Source organism: Larus michahellis, chromosome 4 (assembly GCF_964199755.1).
Source record: "Larus michahellis chromosome 4, bLarMic1.1, whole genome shotgun sequence".
Taxonomy (NCBI): Eukaryota; Metazoa; Chordata; class Aves; order Charadriiformes; family Laridae; genus Larus; species Larus michahellis.
The window spans coordinates 1,933,180-1,950,948 of record NC_133899.1 but is presented as its reverse complement, the minus strand read 5'-3'; the positions used below and the strand labels follow the sequence as shown (position 1 = coordinate 1,950,948).

Below are 17,769 nucleotides of genomic sequence, written 5' to 3'. Positions count from 1 at the left end.
GGCCAATCAGGGTAGGGCGCGCCGCCAGGCCCCGCCCCGTGCCGGCAGGGCGGGGGAGGCGGCCCTGCCCAGCCGTGCCCCTGGGACCGCGGGTTCGAGCCCCGGGGGCGGCAGTGGACACGCGTGGCCAGGCGGAGACACAGTTCTCCTGTGTTTGGGGACTCCCTCCCCCCGACCCTCCTTGGCCACCGACCCCGCTGGTGGTGCTGGGGACCGCAGCCAGCTCTCAGCAACCGTCTCCAGCACAGGGGGAGCAGTGGGGCACCCTGCAGCACCTGCAGCAGGGGGGGGAGATCCCTTTGGGTTCCCTGGGGACAACCCTGAATGCCCCCCAGCGTGGACACCCCTCCTCAGAGCCGGATGCAGGGCAGCAAAAGACTCCAGGGCTATAATGAAGCCCCCTAGGGTGGGGGGCACGGGGTGCAGGGTGCTGCTGGGAGAGGGGAGCGAGGGCACCCAGCACAAGCTCAGGCGACGGAGCCTCCAGTTGATATTAAATTGTCTTTATTACACAGATACAGAGTTAAGAACAGACATAACCTGAATCATAAAGTTTACATCTTTCACAGGTCAAACATACAGTACACTTAGAGAAAGCGGGAAACAGCAAGGGGGGGGGACAGCATGCCGAAGGAAAGTCCTACCACGTCATCTCTCTGGACTGGCCCCCAAAACCCACGCCATGGGGCAGGGCAGGCTGCGCCCTGCCAACCCAGCCCTGGTGGGGGGCTCTGGTTTCCAGCCCCCCGGGGACCGCTGTGCCCCGGCGTCCCCGTCCCCAGGGCTGGCAGGGTAACACGGGCAGGGCTCAGCCCCACACGGGACCGGGGAACTGGTGCTGCCCACGCAGCCATGAGTGAGGGGGGATGGCGGCATGACACCTCCCTCCTGGGGCCGTGTCATTTGGTGGCATCAGAGGAGCCCTCGGGGCTGCCACCACGGCAGGGACACCCCAGAGCAGTGCCTGGGACCTAGGAACAAGTTGACATCCTATCCCTGACCTCAAACCCACCAGGATCCAGGAGGGCATCCCAAGGAGAAGGGGGGGCCCCAGCACGCCCCAGAGAAGGAGGGTGAGGAGAAGCTGTGGGAGGGCTGGGGGGACTCTGGCAGTGATGGAGCAAAGCCTGGGCAGGTGTGGGACCCCCACTCCAGGGTGCCCAGCCTCGCCGGGACACGGCACTTTGGTTTCAGCTGGGATTTCGGGTTGGAAACATGAGGAAGGAGCTGGAGAGACCTTCACCCGCTAAGGATAGGACCCTGGTGCCATGTTTGGTGGCAGAGGAGAGCCACGTCTCCCCTGCCACCTCCTCCAGCCCAGTGCTGCAGCCAGCACCCAGCACCCAGCGCCCTGGGCTGTGCCTCCTCGCGGGGACCGGGACCTCAGGCAGGCTGTCCCCATGCCACCAACACCGCCCCCCAGCCCCAGCCGTGATGGTGGGGACGAAACCCGAGGAGGGGAGATGTGGGCACTGGGGTGTCCCTACCCCCTGGCCACGCTGCACTGGCACCGCACAACTCATCCATCTGCCACCTCCCACGAAGCCACCAAAGGACACAGCTTGGGCACGGCTCAGGGCACGTGTCCCCTGGTCCCCCACACTCCTCAACATCATTTTGGAGCAAAACCCCGCAGAAACGCCCGCCGCTCCGGCCAGCGCCTTCCCGGCCAGCGCCTTCTCGGCCACCACGGCCCCCTCCGCGCCCGCATCACTCCGGCCCCGCGACCGCACCGCCGCTGCCGTCCTCCCTGCATCACTAATTTTTTTGGGAAATATTACACTTTAAAGCTGTCGTTCTGGTTTGGACATCTGCTAGCGCCGCGCCGCCCATCCCCTCCCTCCCTTGGCTTTTGGTTTCAATGCAAGGTTCTGTAGGGTATTTTTGTTATTATTTAAGAAAAAAAAAAAGAAAACAATAATTAAAAAAAAAACCAAAAAAAACCAACAAAAAAACCCACAAAAAACAAAACAGAAGGGAGTGGAAACGAGAGCAGACTCCATAGTAATGCTCTCGTCCACAGTTTCCCGGCGAGGCGGAGGTAGAGAGGCAGAGCCCCCGGTGCGGAGCGGGGCTGGGGGCACGTGGGGACACGCGGGGACACACGCGGTGGGAAGGACAGGGACGGGACAGACACCCGGGAGAGCAGGCGGCCCTGCAGCAGGTGCATCTGCAATACTCTTATATATTACCTCTTCTCGGGAAACGTAAGAAAAATAGACAATATTACATATGTCACACCATAAATAAAGTGAACAGTCACTCGAGGGGCACCCGGCAAAGCTCCCGGCCACGGGGTGCACAGAAATCCACCTGGGGGGATGCACTGAGGTTTTGGGGTGCACAGAACCCCCCTGGGGGGGATGCACCAAAGCCTTGGGGTGCACAGAAACCCCCCGGAGGGATGCACCGAGGTCTCGGGGTGCACAAAACCCCCCTGGAGGGATGCACCGAAGCCTCGGGGTGCACGGAAACCCCCCCTCCAGGGGACGCGCCGAGGCCTCGGGGTGCACAAAGCCGCAGCAGGGCTCGGCGCTGGTGGCACGGGGCTGGTAACGTCACCTTGGAGGCGCCCCATGCGCCCAGCTCTGCTGCAGCACGGCACAGCACGGCACGGCACGGCCGTCGCAGGAGGCAGCCATGAAGGCAGCACCGGCCCCTGGGTGACTGGCAACACAACTGACCCGGCCCCAAACCTTTCCCTCCTCTTCCTCCCCTACAGAAAACACACAGGATGGTTTTTGCAAATGCGGAAAAACTACAGCTCCTATCGAGCACACGACTTCTGCTCGCCTCCGGCCAGCCTCGCTGCCCCACGCCACAGCCTCCAGCGGGTTCTCATCATCTTTTATTTGGCAAATGTCTCTTATTATTATCACTATCATCATCATCGTCATCGTCATCATTATTATTATTATTATTATTATTTTTTTGGACCTCTGCAAACACTATTTACATTCACATTAGCGTACAGCACTCCTGCCCCGCGCGGGGCTTCCCTCCTCGGAGCCGGGGGACTTTCCGTATTGCACTCCCGTCCTCTGCGCTTTGTACAACGATGCGAGAAATACAAAATAATCAACATTGTCCTTGGCTGCCTCCTCGGCCAGGAAGGAGGTGGCGCTCGCTTTCCTTTTGCCTTTTCCCTCTTAAAAAATCCTTGCAACATAAATCCGGCGCGGGGTGTGGGAGCAGCCCGGCAGCGAGGGGCTGGGGGGGAGGGGTCCGGCCGCAGGTGGCCCCCGACGGCTTCAGGAAGGGAGAAAACCAAAATCTGTCTTTTAATCTCTTTTTTTTTTTTTTTTTTTTAAATTCTCTTTCTCCAGGTTGGCGGCGGGCAGAGGTAGAGATGTGCCGGCTCTGGCTGCGCCCACCCGGCGGTTCTCAGCCACCATCTCCCCCTCCCATGCCTTGGGGGCTTGTTTGTTTTTTTTTAAAAAAAAACACCTTTTTTTTTTTTTGCTTTATTTTAATAGAAACTCTTTAAAGCCCCGGGGGCATGTCCGTCCATCCTTGCGGGGAGGGGAAGGAAGCAACAACAGAACGAAACGAACTTTGGCAGTGGAGAGACGTTTGGATCTTCCTTGGTTTTGGATTTCCTTTGGAGCAGAGGTGAGTCTGGTCTGTTCTTGGCTAGCTAGCAAGGTAGTTACAGGTGAGCGTCCGTCACACGGCTTGACTTGGCGTCGTCTGGTTTTTGGATTTTTCTTTTTTTTTTTTCTTTTTTTTTTTTTCCTTTTTTACAATTTCTTACTTAAAGCCAAAGAGTCCGACGTTTTCTTTTTTATTTTCTTTATTTTTTTTTTTTTACAAAAAAAAAAAGGAGAAAAAAAAAAAAAGAGGAAGAGAGAGACGAAGAAAAGAAGTTTCTTTCCTCCTGCAAGCGAGCCCCTCGGCAGCGCCGATGCGGGCCGGGGCCGGGCCGGCCTCTCCCCACGTCAGTGCGTGGCGAGGCTGCAGCCAAATCCCTCATCCGGAAAGAAGAAAAGGGAAAAAAAAAAAAAACAACCAACCCCAAAAAAACCCAACAACAAAAAAAGGAACCATAATCCCCCAAGCGATAGAAAACCAACCAAAAAAAATAGCCAAAACAAAGACCAAAGAGAGAACAGAGAAGACCGGTATTTGCCTTAACTCCACTTAAAGCCCAGTTTGAGGATCCGTGAGGATTATTTGTGAGAGCTAGAGAGGTCGTTTCGGAGGTCACACGAGTCAGGTAGCTGAGGAAATTGCATCGAGTGCAGTCCGTGTCTTTTGGAGAGCGGTGGTAGCAGCGGCGGCGGCGGCGGCGGCAGCAGTTCCGAGGGCAGCTCAGCGGGACGCGCTCTCCAGCGGGGCCGGGGTGGCCGGCGTGCCAGCGCGGGAAACGGCCGCCGAGCCCGTCTCGCTGGGGCTGCTGGCGATGGTGGCCACCCCGTCGGGCTGGCACGGGCCCGGTGGCAGCCCCACACCGGCGGCGGGGGCGGCGGGGGCCGGCAGCCCTTGCAGAGTCTGCCCGCAGACGTGGTGGTGCTTCTCCCAATCCTTGTGCTGGCAGAAGGAGCCGCAGTAGCGGGCGGTGTTGCAGCCGCTGCAGGTCTCGCTCGCTTTGCGCCCGCAGTTCCAGCAGCTCTGCGGGGATGCAAAGCCAAACCTCAGCCCTGGATCGTGCACCTCCATCCCAGATCATGCGCCACCATCCTGGACCATGCAGTCCACCATCCCAGACTGCGCAGCCGCATCCCGGACCATATATCCTCATCCCAGACCGTGCACATCATCCCGGACCATGCGCCTGCATCCCAGTTCATGCACATCATCCTGGATGATGCGTTCCCATCCTGGACCGTGCACTCCATCTCAGACCATGCACCCTGTCCTGGACCACGGACCCCCATCCCAGAACTTGCACATCGTCTTGGACCATACATCCCCATCCTGGACCATGCATCTGCCTCCTGGACCGTGCGCATCATCCCAGACCGTGCACCTGCATCCCAGACCACGCGCATCATCCCAGACCGTTCATCCCCACCCTGGACCATGTACTCCATCCTGGACCATGCACCTCCATCCCAGACTGTGCTCCCCCATCCTGGACTGGGCATCCCATCCTGGATCATGCACCCCCCCTCATCCCATCCTGGATCATGCACCCCCCCGCATCCAGCTCAGTGCAAGAAATCCCCTCTTCCCACCCCGTGGTGCTGCCGCAGCCCCCCCGGTACCCAGTCTCACATGCACAGACACTGCAAACTTGATTGCAAAAGGAGCAGGTCCCAAACGCCTGTGTCTGCCACCAACCCCGTCCCTTCTGGCTGGCCCCCACTGGCCCCCACCTCGCTCGAGTCCTCCTGCTGATTGATGACGGTCAGGGCGTCCTCCGAAGCCTGGCGCTTGGCCTCGGCCAGGGCTCGCTCCATCTTGGCTCGCTCCGTCGTGATCAGCTCATGGGCTTTCCGCTCGGCGTCTGACACGGCCTTCTGCAGCTCGGACATGGCCTGGCGCTTCACCTCGTTCACAGCTTCTTCTGGAAGGAAAGCGGCTGAGGATCCCCCTCTGCAGCAGCTCCCTGGGATGGCTGCGAGCACCCACCCCGCGCTGCAAACCCACCCTGACCCCCTCCAGCCCCGCCGGCAGCCCGACGCAGCGCAGGGAGGGGATGTGGCAGAGACCCTGCCAGCTCAACACACCGATGGGTGCCGGTGCCCACCCCACACTCACCAGCCTTCCTCCAGATCTCCTCCGGCATGTACCCGGAGAGGGGCCGTGGTGCAAACTCCCGGTGAGCGTCTGCGAAGGAGATGGAGTGACTCCGTTAGGAGATGCCGTCCCCTTCGAAACCCCCCGCCGGCAGCGCCGGACCCCCCGGGGGAACGGCACATGCACCCTGGAGAGGGGCGCAGCCCCCCACCCCCCGTATGCACCCCGCAGCCCCGGGGGTCAATACCTAACTGGGGCGCCTCGGAGGCGGAGGAGCTGTTGTGGGGGCGGGCGGAGGGGGGGCTGCCTTTCTTCATGTCCTCGGCATCGCTGTAGCGCCGGATCCAGTGGTTGAGCTCCTCGCGGTCAGCCTCCTGGCACCGCCGCAGCACCGTCAGCGACCGGCGCGTCTTCTCCACCATGTCCATGATGCAGTTCAGCAGCTGGGGGCAGGGGGGGCAACGTCAGGTTGAGGGGGGGGAGCTCTGCCATAAACAGCTGGGGGACTGTGGTGCCTGATGCTGCGGGGGGATTTGGGCTGTGCCGGGGCCGGGGTGATGCTCCGGCTGTGGGGGGCAGAGGATGCTCGGGAGAAAAGCCCTGGGGGGGACACGGTGGGGATGGAGGGCAAAGTGTGTGTGGGGGGCAAAGCACGCACGCCAGCCCCATGGGACTGCCGGGGGCGGGGGCAATACATACGTTGTTGAGGTGTTTCCACTCCTCCGCCCACTCCCGGTCGGTGAGCCGGTGGTCGATCACCTCCTCCTGCCGTGCCCCATGCACCGCTGCAAGGCAAGAGCAGGGCAGGGGTCAGCCCCCTGCAGCACCCCTTTCCCTGGGGGGGTGCTCCCCAGCCCCCTGTCCCATCACCCCCCCAGTGCACAGGGATGCCGCCACTCACCGGCGGGCCGCTGGCGCTCGCGGAGCTCCCGGGGGTCGGGGTGGCGGTAGGCGTCGCGGTAGTGATGCGCCATGGCCATGTCCTCCAGGCGGTAGTGCTGGGGCAAGGTGGGGGCGGCGGGGGGGTGCCCCAGCCCGTTGGGGGGGTGGCTGAGCCCGTTGCTGGGGCTGTAGCGCTGCGCCGGGCTCATGGTGCACGGCCGCTTGCTGAGGTGCTCGGGGTGCAGAGGGTCTCGGTCCAAACCGTTCTCTTTGGTCCTGGGTGGAGGAGTGGAGGTCGGTCCCCACCGGGCATCGGCGCCCACCGCCCCAGGGAGGGGTGGCAGGGATGTGTCGCCGAAAAAACACCCCCACGCCCCTCCGCCGGCTCTCACCTGTCTGGCGTCCTCCTCTTGCCGCTCTCGCCCACCTCCAGGAGCAGCTCGGAGGAGTCGATGGGAGAGGAGGCGTTGGCGTCCAGCAGCAGCTGCTCGTGCTGGGCCAGGTACTGGGCCGGGGTCTGCTTGGCCATGCGGGCGCAGTGCAGCAGCTCCCGCTGCAGCAGCGGCAGGTTGGCCTGCGAGGGGGGGCGAGAGTCCAGTCCACAGCCCCACAGACCACCATCCCCCCCCAACCTGGCACCCACCTGCTGAGAGCCCCCTGCAGAGCCTGGCCACCCGAGCATCCCCCCCCCAACCCCAGTACAGCCCAGCTTTGCCCCCAGCCCACCATGGGCAGGAGGTGTGGGGCAGGCAGCACCTTCCCTTTGGGGTCCTGCTCACCTTCCCCCGGGGGACATCCCTGTGACCCCACTCACTGCAGCGTGCCTGAGCCAGCTGGGCTGCCGGGGGGGACACACACGTGGCACCCCGCAGGGTCTGGCCACATGCTGCCACACGCACGGCTTCGACTGAGCCCGCAGCAGCCTGGCAGGGGTTGCAGAGCGTCATCCCCCAGCCAGGTTGGCCACCTCCACCACGCTGTCCCCGCAGCTCTCACCCTGGGGACCGGAGCCCCCAGCCCATCCGGCACCCATGGGGCACAGGGACCGGCTGTGAACTCCCCACCCACCCACCATGTCCCCCCCGGGCGCCGTGGCCCCAAGGAGCGCAGCAAGAATTAAGCAGCAGAGACCCCTTTCTGCCCGGGCGCTCTGGCTGCCAGCTCTGGTTTTCTCTTTAGGCAGCTGATCCGCAGCCAAATTCCCATCTGTCGGACACGTTAGTGCCTGAGCCGGAGATGCGTGCTGCGGCGAGCGGGGCCGGACCCTCCCCTTCCCCAGCCGGGGTGGGGGGGGGAAACAACCCCACAAAAACAAGCAAGCCCCCGAGTCTGGGAAGCACGCCGAGCCCGGCTGGTTGCAGTTAGGATAATGAGAAACATCTGGAGCCCACGGTGGGAACAGCTGGGAGCAGGGTGCCAGGGCGGCCGGCAGGGCCGCCGTGCGCTTGGCAACGGGACAGCGGGGATGGCTCCCAGCCCGTCCCCGAGCTACGGAGCCACCAGCGCCCGCCGGGACCCCGTGAGCCTGGCGGCCAGGGATGCATCGTCCCCCTGCTCCCACGGTGCCCTGCAAACCCGGGCAGGAGGGTGAGGGGGCTCTGCTCCCCGCTCCCCCGGCTCATCCCTGCCGCATTTCGGCTCCTGCCGTCCCCTGCCAGGAGCAAACCGCTCCGGCAGCTTTGCAGGCAGATTCCTGCGGCGAGCGCGGAGCTCTGCTCTGGGGGGCTGGGGAGGCAGAGGTGGAAAAGGGGCTTTTGGGCTTTTTTTTTTTTTTTTTTTGCATTTTGTTTTTCCTCTGCGAACGAGGGGCAGGCGACGCCGGGCTTGAACATCTGCCGGCAGCGCCAGTGCTGCCAGGCATGCCAGCGGTTGGCGAATCCCTCCGGAACGGGGTGACGGTGCAGAGTCAGCGCAAAATTAAAAGGCAAATAAAAAAAAAGGGGATTTTTTTTTTTAATGAATTGCAAATGGTTACCAGCTGGGCCAAACCCCTCGCTTTATTGCAAACAGCCCCGGCCTCGTGTGACTCCACACGTGCAAGGAGCTGGGCGTCCAGGGGGGCAGGGGACACGGGCAGCCCCGTGGGCAGCTGCCAGCCCCAACCCCAAAGCCACCCCCCGAATCCCCTTTTTCCGGCGATGCCAATGCTAACCCCGACATCCCTGCATTGCCCGGGCTGGGGAACCCACCTTGAGGAAGGGGATGACGAAGGGTCGCAGCGGGAAGTTGGTGGCCTCCTGGAGCTTGGCGTGAAACTCCTCGATGGTGAGTGTGGAGTTCTGCGGGGACAGCCCGGGCTCAGCGCCATCGGCCGTGGCCCCCCACCCTTCCCTGCACCCCCCGGGGAGATGCTTTGCTATTTCTCCCCCATTTCTGCTCCTCCGCCGGCTCTCTCGCGCTCAAGGGAAAACCGTGCTTGAGGGAAAACCATACTTGAGGGAAAACCATGCTCAAGGCTTTGCTGGCAATTCCAGAAATGGGGACCCCCCTCTGCACCTTGCCCGCCCACCGTGCTGTGCAGATCACGGGAGATGCCAGAAAAAAAAATAATCCAGGATTTAGGCCAACCCATCACCAACAGGACCCTCTTTTTCTTCCCCTATTTAGCACCATCTCCACCCCAAAAGGAAAACACAGGATCCCCGCCAGGGCATCACCCCACCAGCCCCGGGACTGACCCTGCACCCGTCAGACGTACCACGAGCCCCAGGACGAGGGTGCGCACCCGCTCCCCGATCTCGGGGGAGATGTCGTTGCCGAACTGCTGCAGCGTGGTGAGGAAGCGCTTGAGCTTGGAGAGCTGGCGGGCGCCGCAGGCCGGCGGGAGCTGGTGGGTGGAGAGGGAGGCGGAGGAGGAGGTGGCCGGCCCGTTGCTGAACCCGTTGGGGGTGGATGGGGCCCCATTGATGGCGGTGGGTGAGTGGCTGCTCCCGTTCATCACTGTGAGGAGAGAGGGAATGGGAGGTCAGAGCGGGTGGCTGTGCCCTGGCACCGCGGGGACAAGGGTGGGCTGGGGGGACCGGAGCATCCTGCTGGGTTCCGTGGGGCTGACATCCCGCCCAGGAGGTTTTGGGATGCTGCTGCATCCCTGGGTTTGCATCCTGGACCGGTCCCTGGCACTGCAGGAGGCAGGTGCAGGCTGCGGGGAGGGATGGGATGCAGGGCATGCCCCAGCGCAGCGAGGGCCTGATCCTGCTCCTCAACATTCAAGGCAGCCAAGAGAAGGGGCTCCATCCTGCCCCTCTGGGAGCTGCTCAGCACCCGCCCAGGAGAAGCCAGGAGCCATTTCCCACCAAGCCCAGCCTGGCTTGCAGCACACCGGCGCCTCTGGCCCTGCTGCCCAGGCTGGAAGGACCGGAGCTGAGCGGAGCACCCCATGCCAGGGGACTTGGTGGTGGGGGGGATACACCTGAGGGTGCCAGCCTGCGGTGTGGCGAGCCCCTCGCTCCTGTGCCAGCCCTCTGCGCAGACCGCGCGAGCGCAGGGACCTTTCCGCAGCCGGCGTGGGCGACGGCACGCCTGGCCCCATCTCCTGACCGCGCGCCGCTCCACGGCACCCGGGCATGCACCGCGCCGCTCCCCGCCGAGCGCCGGGCACCCGGCTCCTGGGATCGCACTAACCTTGCGCCGCCTGCGCCGCCCTGCCTGCCCTGCCTGCCGCGGTGGGCTCCCGCTCCCTCTACGGCCGGGCAGTATCAGCCGCCCGCTAAAGAGGTGCCGAAAATAACCCGGTGGCCACAACTGCTTTTATTCCTGTGACAGGTGCGTTACTAAGTTAGACGCCGCACATGTCCCTCGGCCGGGCTGGGGACGGGGTTCGCATCCCCGTGACCCGCCGGGGCAGGGAGAGGGGCTGGCGCGGGGGAGCGCAGCCTGCCCGAGCCCCCCACCACGGCACCGTGCCCGCCGCGGGACCCTGCGCCTCCCGGGGGGGCTGCGGCTGGAGCTCGGGTCTCTCATGAGAGCGGATGCTTCATTTTACTTACAAAGACAGACCATCGACCATTTCAAGCAACCATGAAAACGGCCGCGAGGCAGAAACGTCGGAGGGCCAGCGTCTCGATCTGCAAGCAAAATAAAACACGCTATGATGAGAGAGCAGAGGGGGCAGCTCTCGGCCGGGGGTCCCTGCAGGCAACGCTCACTGATGGCGGGCACGGCAGGGGCACGCGTGCCGTGGGCGAAGCCGCCTGGACCGAGGGATGGAGCCGGGTCCCTGCATCCCGACGCAGACGGAGGGAGGGTTCAAGGGATGCTCGGCTGCCTAACACGGTCGCCGTGTTTCGGGACCACCCCCGCACAGCGCCAGCACAGGGGGTGGTTTGCCGCGTTTCCCCCAAGACCAAAAACAACCGAAACACTCTTGCGCTGTGGGCCGAGACACGGCGGAGACGCTGCCTGCACCCCCGGCCCCGCGTCCTGCACCGAGCCGAACCCAGCGTGCCACATCTGCCGCGGGGCTCGGATTAAAAAGCAAAACCCCTCAGAGCACAGCCGAGCACAAGCCGATTTCTAATTAGAGAGCATCTGGCCGGGAGGGCAGCAGGGCCATGGCGGCGAGCAGTGGCTTGGGGGCGTTGTTTTGGGGGTGTTTTCTTCCCCGCTGGGGTTTCTAAGCAAGAAGCAGCTACAAGCAAACCTCTGTGCACACACACGTCTTGGTGGAGCTGGAGCAACCGCTCACTATGGCCACCGCTGCTCCTTCCCCGGGGGGACCAGCCTCAGCCCCTGCCCGCCCCGATCCTGTCCTGCGTGTCCCTTGTCCAGCTGTGTGCCGGGACGGTGACAGCGACACAGGGAGACCGATCCCTGCTGCAAGCTCTGCAGGCGTGCCACAAGCCCACGCACCACTGGTGCCACCAGTGCGTCGGGGCTCCCCCAGTTCAACGATGCTACAGAGACTCAGGACTCGGACCTCAAGTGCCTCCTGAGTCCCTTGATGCCACCACACTGTGTGGGCAGGGCAAGGACATCCCTGCCACCATGGCTGGCTGTGACCCTGCCCTGCCACTGCCGGCTGCCACACGCAGACGGGCAGGCAGGTCCCTACGCGCCCGGGACCCCCGACGGAGCCAGCTCCAACCATGGGGACTCCCCCAGCCTGCAGCATCCTCCAGCGCCCAGGGCCACATGCTGCTCCGTGCCCCCATTTGGCGACCTTGTGGCAGGAGACCAGGACGTCCCCATCCTCAAGCACCTCGCAGGGCACTGCTGGCGATGGGCGGTGCCACAGTGCTCCCCGCGGACACACGCGTGACCTGGGGCTCAGGGCGTGCAGCCCAAAGCCCTTCTCCAGTGTAAGGATGGGCAATGCCACCCCACCGTGTGGCCAGTGCCACGCAAGGGGCTGAGGACACCGCCGATCGAGGATGCAGCGTGTGACCCGGAGGCGAAGGGAGGCGGGCAGCTTCCCTGCCTGGCATCCCGTCCCCGTCCCCGCCAGCAGCCTGGTACTCACTGGTGTTTGGTGTGAAGGAGGGATGGCGCGTGGCTCCCTGCGTGACGGCCGGCGGCGGCGGAGGCATGCTGGGCGGCGTGGACCTGGGCTGTGTCTTCACGTCGGCCGGCGAGTCGGGCATGGTGGCAGCCCGCGTCTCCGCGTTATCTGCGGAGAAAGGACACGGGGCGGTGAGCGGGGTGTGTGCCGGGCAGCGCCGCGCTTCCCCTCCTAATGGGCATCAGGACAGGGGCAGAGGGGACACTTGGGGACTTTGGGGTGGCCTGGGCATCTCCACTGCCTGGTGTGGGACAGCAGCAACCCTCGGCCCGGGCAGAGCTCGGGCAGCGGGGATGGTGCCTGGTGTCTTGTACGCCCGCAGGACGGCGGGGATGGTGCAGCTGCACAACGGTGGGGACGGTGCCCTGTGCCCGGCGTGGATGCAGGGTGGTGGGGACGGTTCTGCCCCACACACGGCACAGCCCAGCCCAGCACACGAACAGCGTGTGTGTCCCTGCAAAGCCATCGCTGTCACGTCCTGGCACCCTCCTGCCAGAGATTACCTGCCCACATCTCGGGAATCCCCGGCTGCCCGCTAACCCCTCGCCATCCCCAGCAGCTCTGCGCAAGGCTGCCATAATCCCAGACAGGGCTTACGCACAGGCTATAAATCGTGGGCTCGTTACGGCCAGTGCTCGGTGGCCGCAGTGATGGCAGGACCCGCGCACTCACTGGTGGCTGTCCTCCCACAGGGAGCCCTGCGACGTGCCGGATCCTGCAAACCAGGCAGCGCGGGACTCCCTGCCATCGCCGCGCTGGGCTCCCCCCCGTCATCACTGCCTCCGTCCCACTGCCCTGTGCTTGCAACCCCAAATAACACCCGGCAGCGGCATCCCCGGGGGAAGCGTGCCAGCACCGTCCCCTCTGCACAGCGGTGGCGGGGCCCCGGTGCAAGGTTTCGGCCCCGCGGCTCCTGCGCCGGGCGGTGATGGGTGGCTGCAAGTGTGGGCAGCTGCGGTGGTCCGTCAGCACGCCCGAGCCCGCGCCGCCGCCGCCGGCCCCAGCCAAAGAAGGAAGCGGCCGCCACAGCCGCCCCCCGGCCCCGGGGTCCCTGCTGGCCCCGGCACGCTCCCCGCCAGGCACGGCTGATAAACACTAATCTAATATGCATGCTTAATCCGCTGCAACTGTCGTGAGATTAATTGAACCCTGCAAGAGCACATTGTCCGGGCTAAATAAAACCAGGGCCTCATCCCGAGCAAGATGCTATCAGGGCTTGTGCCGCAGCCGATGCTGCGTGCGGAGGACCGGGAGATGGGAGAGTCAGCAGCAAGGGCCAACCTCCCGGGCGGTCATCACCGTGGTCCCACAGCATCCTCCCAGACGGCTCCGGCACCATGGGAACATCCCCACGCCAGGGACCGAGCCTCCCAGGTGCATGGAATCCTGCAGACGCCTGGATGTGCATGCTCCGGTTTCCCTTTCCTCACCCCCTTCTCCCACTCCAGCCTCAGGAGAAACCCCAAGACCACGCAGCATCCCTCCCCGTAAAACAACAGTTTGTTTACAGGGCCTGCCAAAATAAATGGGACATCCTGAAGAACACCTTTCATTTTCCTTTTCATGGACATGCCCACCTCTGGGTAAGGCTTCTCCAGCCTTCCAGACTTTCCCCATCGATCAGCGGAGCAGGATCCAGCCCCGGCAGCAGAGGACGATCTGCCAGCGTGCACAGAGCGTGTCCCAGGCTCAGGCTCAGCATCCCCCGGGCATCGCCCGCTGCCCAGCTCAGCAAAGCACGACGTGTGTCCCCTCTGCCTGCCGGCTCCTGCCCGCAGCAGGCAGGGCCAGCACCTTCCCATGACGTGGGGCTCTACATGGGCCACCCCCTTGCCCTTCTCGCCCTCTCCGAGCCCGGGGCGTGGGCTGCGGGGCGCAGCGTAGCGAGGCATGGCAGCGTGCTCTTCATGTCTGCAACGCTGCAACCGCCCACGTGCTCTGCCCGAGGCCCCGGCTCTCCATGCAACAGCCGCTGGGCATGGGGACGAGCCGCAGCAGCGTGGGGACAGGGTGGCAGCTCACCCGGGTAAGTGCACCTGCACCGGCTGCCTGCACGGTCCCAGCACAGAGGGGCTGCACCGGCGGGTTCGGCTCTGCCATCGCTTGCAGGGAGGGAGGAGGCTGCGAGATGTTCACCCTGGTCTGCATCCCCATTCCTGCCTGCATCCCCGTTCCTGCCTGCATCCCCAGCACCATCCCTGCCTGCATCCACGTTCCTGCCTGCATCCCCGTTCCTGCCTGCATCCCTGGCACCATCCCTGCCTGCATCCCAGTTCCTGTCTGCATCCCCGGCACCATCCCTGCCTGCATCCCCGTTCCTGTCTGCAACCCCATTCCTGTCTGCATCCCCATTCCTGTCTGCATCCCCGGCACCATCCCTGCCTGCATCCCTGTTCCTGTCTGCATCCCCGGCACCATCCCTGCCTGCATTCCCAGCACCGTTCCGTCTTGCCTCCCCGTCCCCTCCTGCATCCCTGGCACACACCATCCCTTTCTGCATGCCCATCCCTGTCCCCCTCGCTGTCCTGACTCCGCGCGCATGCCCACGCTGAGGAGAAAACATGGATACGCTCCTTCTGGCACCGACGCGGCTTTTCCACAACTTCCCATCAGGAGGAAAGTTTCCACGAAGCTGAGCAAACACCCAGGGAAATGGGGCCTGGCCGTGTTTTTTCTTGTCTTTTCCTTTTTTTTTTCTCTAAGCCATAAATTTTCCCCAAGGTGTTTGCAACCCAAAAACCACCGCGCGGGCACGAGGACAAGGGACGGCCCTGAACCCGATGGGATTTCTCAGTGCCCGAGCCCAGAAATGTCCAAAACAAACAGAGCCCGGGATGCCCGCAGGATCCAGCCGCGGCCGTGGCACCAACCCAGGATGGGATGAGCTCCGTGGCGGGCGAAGGGGGCTTTGGGGGGCACAGTGCAGCCTCCCGGCAGCTCCTCCAAAAAATAACTCCCCAACACGACTCAAACTCCACTGGAATTTTTTTTTTTTTCCCCCTTTCTTTTTCTTTTTTCTTTCTTTGGGTTAATTTGTCCCAGCCGCTCGGGGCTGTGTCTGTTTTCCTCCATCTGGTTTCCATTAGGCCTGTGCAGCCCAGATGAATAAGTAATAATATAAAAATAAAAGGATTAGTATTTTCTCCTTGGCTGGCGGGAGCAGGCGTCCCCCGCCCTGCCTCCCGGGGCCAGCGGATGCCGGACCCCCCCCACACCCCTGCACGACCCCAAGCCCCCCATTTGTCACACCGGAGGGTTTAACCTACAACGCGCTGGCCCGGGCACAGTCCCCGCTGGGGTGACACACCAGCACGGCCGCTACTGGGTGACGAAGCCCCGCTTGGCCCCAGCTTGCCCACGGCACCCAGCCCCGCGCCGCCCCGGCAGCACCGCAGGGGTTGGGGTTTGTGACCCCGCTGGGCACCGGCGACCCCTGAATTGCTCACCCTGGCTTGTGCGTGGGTCTTCCCCGGTGGAAGATGTGATAAAACCTGTTAGCCGGTCTCCCTGCCTCCCACCGGAGCTAGGGCAGGGGGTCTGCTCGTCTGGGTGCTCCCCGTGGGGCAGTGCTGGGTGCCGGGAAGCACCCATGCATGGCACCGTGCGGCTGCGCACACCGGCAGGCACCAATGCATGGCACCCTGCAGCCTGGTACCTGACAGACGGGGCCCCGGCAGCCGGCCCAGCCCAGGGTCCGTTGCTTCCCACGGTCCCGGGGAGCCCGTCCCCCCCGCCGCAGGCTCTGCCCCAGCCTGGGGTACCCGTCCTCCCCAGGGCAGTGAGCGGCCCCTGCTCTCTGCAGCCTTGGGCAGGACCAGGGAGCAGCCGGGGATGGAGACAGGGATGGGCCAGCCCCGCGGTGAGCCCGATGACTGCGGAGCACCCAGGGACCGCTGTCGTCTCCAGGGACAGGGATGGAGCGGGGAGGGAGCTGCCCTGCCTGCGGTCATTGGAAAGTTCCGGCTTTCCCACAGCCCTCCCCTCCCAGGCTGGGCGAAGCTTCCCGAGAGAGGAAGGGGTTAAAAGGGAATTAAAAGACCAGCATCCTTCATGCTCTCCAAATGGCCACAAATGAAATCCAGATGCTGGAGGCGACGTCTCCCGAAGCCAGGCTGCCTCCGAAACAAAGGCGAGCATTCCTGCTCCTCAGCTGCCGCTGCCGTGGGGGCCAAGAACAACTCCCCAGTAAGATGGCGAGGGACCGAGCCGTCCCAGCTGGAGCATGTTAGGGAAGTTCACAGTGCCGGCGGCCAGGCAGCACCGACAGCCACGTGCACGAGCCCGGCAGAGCTGGTGGGAGCTGCAGGCCACCATCATCTCCCTCCTCCCCTGTGCCCAACCTGATCCCCTCCCCAGGGACGCGGAGACGATGGGGGTAGGTGACAGCAGGCAGCTTGGAGGTGGCTCATCCCCAGTTGCACGCAGAGGGAGAGAGAGCAGGACAGCGGCTGTGGGATGTTGGAGGGATGCGGCAGGGATGCTGCTCGCTCCCAGCAGTTATCCCACTGCCAACTTGCCCTGTGTGCACATTTTGGGGGGCCAGGCTAGCAGGGAGCAATCCAAAATGAGCACAAATGAAGCCTTTGAAAGAGAAAGCCAATTAATTAAACCCTCTGCACAAGGTGTAAATGAACCGGGCTTCAGCCGGCTCCATGCCTGGGGAGGCAATGGCGGGGTCGCTGGTGTGGGGAGCTCTCGCCGCAGGTAATGGCCGCCACGAGGACAACGGGACACAGATGTGCCCGGTGGTGCCAAGGGAGCGCTGGCAGTGTGTCCCAGCCCTGCCAGGCACGCAGGCAGGGATCCTCCCAAGGATGCTCATGCCCTGGCTGGCACGAGTCTTGCCCTGCCCTGCTCCTCCAGCCGGGGGCATGGCGGCAGCCTGGCCCAGCGTGGGTGACCATGCCACGCCAACCAGCCCACAGATTCGGGCATTGTCCCTGTGGTTTAGTTTGGCTGCCCAGCTGAGTGGGACCTGCCGTCCTTGCACCGCCGCGGCAGCCCTTTACACCGGTTGGCAAGCCAGCCTCTGCCCCTGCCATCCTCAACTTGCCCCTGGGTGTCCTGCGATGGGTCACACGCCACTGGCCCGGGCTGTGACGCTCCCCACCCACCCGATGCCGGGAGCAAAGCGGGTTTCACCACGCTCAGGTACATCCCCATGTGCTTTGCTTTCCCCGCAGACCCTTCACGCGAGCAGCCCCGGGTCGCGCTGCCCACACCAGTGGTCCCAGCATCCCGTGAACGCCCAGCGCCGCCAGGGGATGCGCCAGGGGAAATGCTCCTCGCTTGGCAGCTGCCAGCAGGGACCCCAACGCCTGGTCCCCTTCCACCTCCCCCACGCGGTGACAGCATGGCTCCACGTGGGACATCTGCACCCGGGGCCAAGCTCCCCCACGTGCCCCGAGCCCAACAAACCCCATTTCTCCAGCCACGACCAGTCACCCAGGGACCCAAATCCACCTCCTCGGCCCCGCGCAGGCAATGCCAGCCGGCTCCCGCTCCCCCCCGAGCCGCCGTGGCCAGGGAGGAGGGACACGGGTTTGATTTTCCTCAAACCAACAACACAAAAAAAAGCCAAAAAAAAAAAAAAAAAAGGCGCCCTCTCTGTTTTACAAGCCTTCATTTGCTATTGTTTATGTAAACAGGTAAATTGTTTCGTATCTCAATTAAAAACATCTGCCACATAAATGAATACCAATTAACTC

General features: G+C 63.6%; 1 protein-coding gene across 7 annotated transcripts in view; it reads right to left on the bottom strand.

Moving 5' to 3' along the window:
* Nucleotides 1-487: 487 nt before the first annotated feature.
* Nucleotides 488-17,769, bottom strand: part of CBFA2T3 (CBFA2/RUNX1 partner transcriptional co-repressor 3) — a 34,914-nt gene continuing 17,632 nt past the window's right edge. For 3 of the 7 annotated variants that reach the window (XM_074582685.1, XM_074582691.1, XM_074582684.1), the window contains 11 exons: nucleotides 12,023-12,169; nucleotides 10,551-10,628; nucleotides 9,263-9,504; nucleotides 8,754-8,843; nucleotides 6,957-7,138; nucleotides 6,584-6,840; nucleotides 6,382-6,467; nucleotides 5,930-6,125; nucleotides 5,704-5,772; nucleotides 5,319-5,524; nucleotides 488-4,611 (listed from right to left, as the gene is read on the bottom strand). In XM_074582685.1, the coding sequence (XP_074438786.1) occupies nucleotides 4,312-4,611; nucleotides 5,319-5,524; nucleotides 5,704-5,772; nucleotides 5,930-6,125; nucleotides 6,382-6,467; nucleotides 6,584-6,840; nucleotides 6,957-7,138; nucleotides 8,754-8,843; nucleotides 9,263-9,504; nucleotides 10,551-10,628; nucleotides 12,023-12,169 (1,853 nt within the window). In that variant the 3' untranslated portion in view covers nucleotides 488-4,311. The remainder of the gene's footprint in view (nucleotides 4,612-5,318; nucleotides 5,525-5,703; nucleotides 5,773-5,929; nucleotides 6,126-6,381; nucleotides 6,468-6,583; nucleotides 6,841-6,956; nucleotides 7,139-8,753; nucleotides 8,844-9,262; nucleotides 9,505-10,550; nucleotides 10,629-12,022; nucleotides 12,170-17,769) is intronic. The other 4 variants (XM_074582688.1, XM_074582686.1, XM_074582689.1 and 1 more) reach the window with 4 other exon arrangements.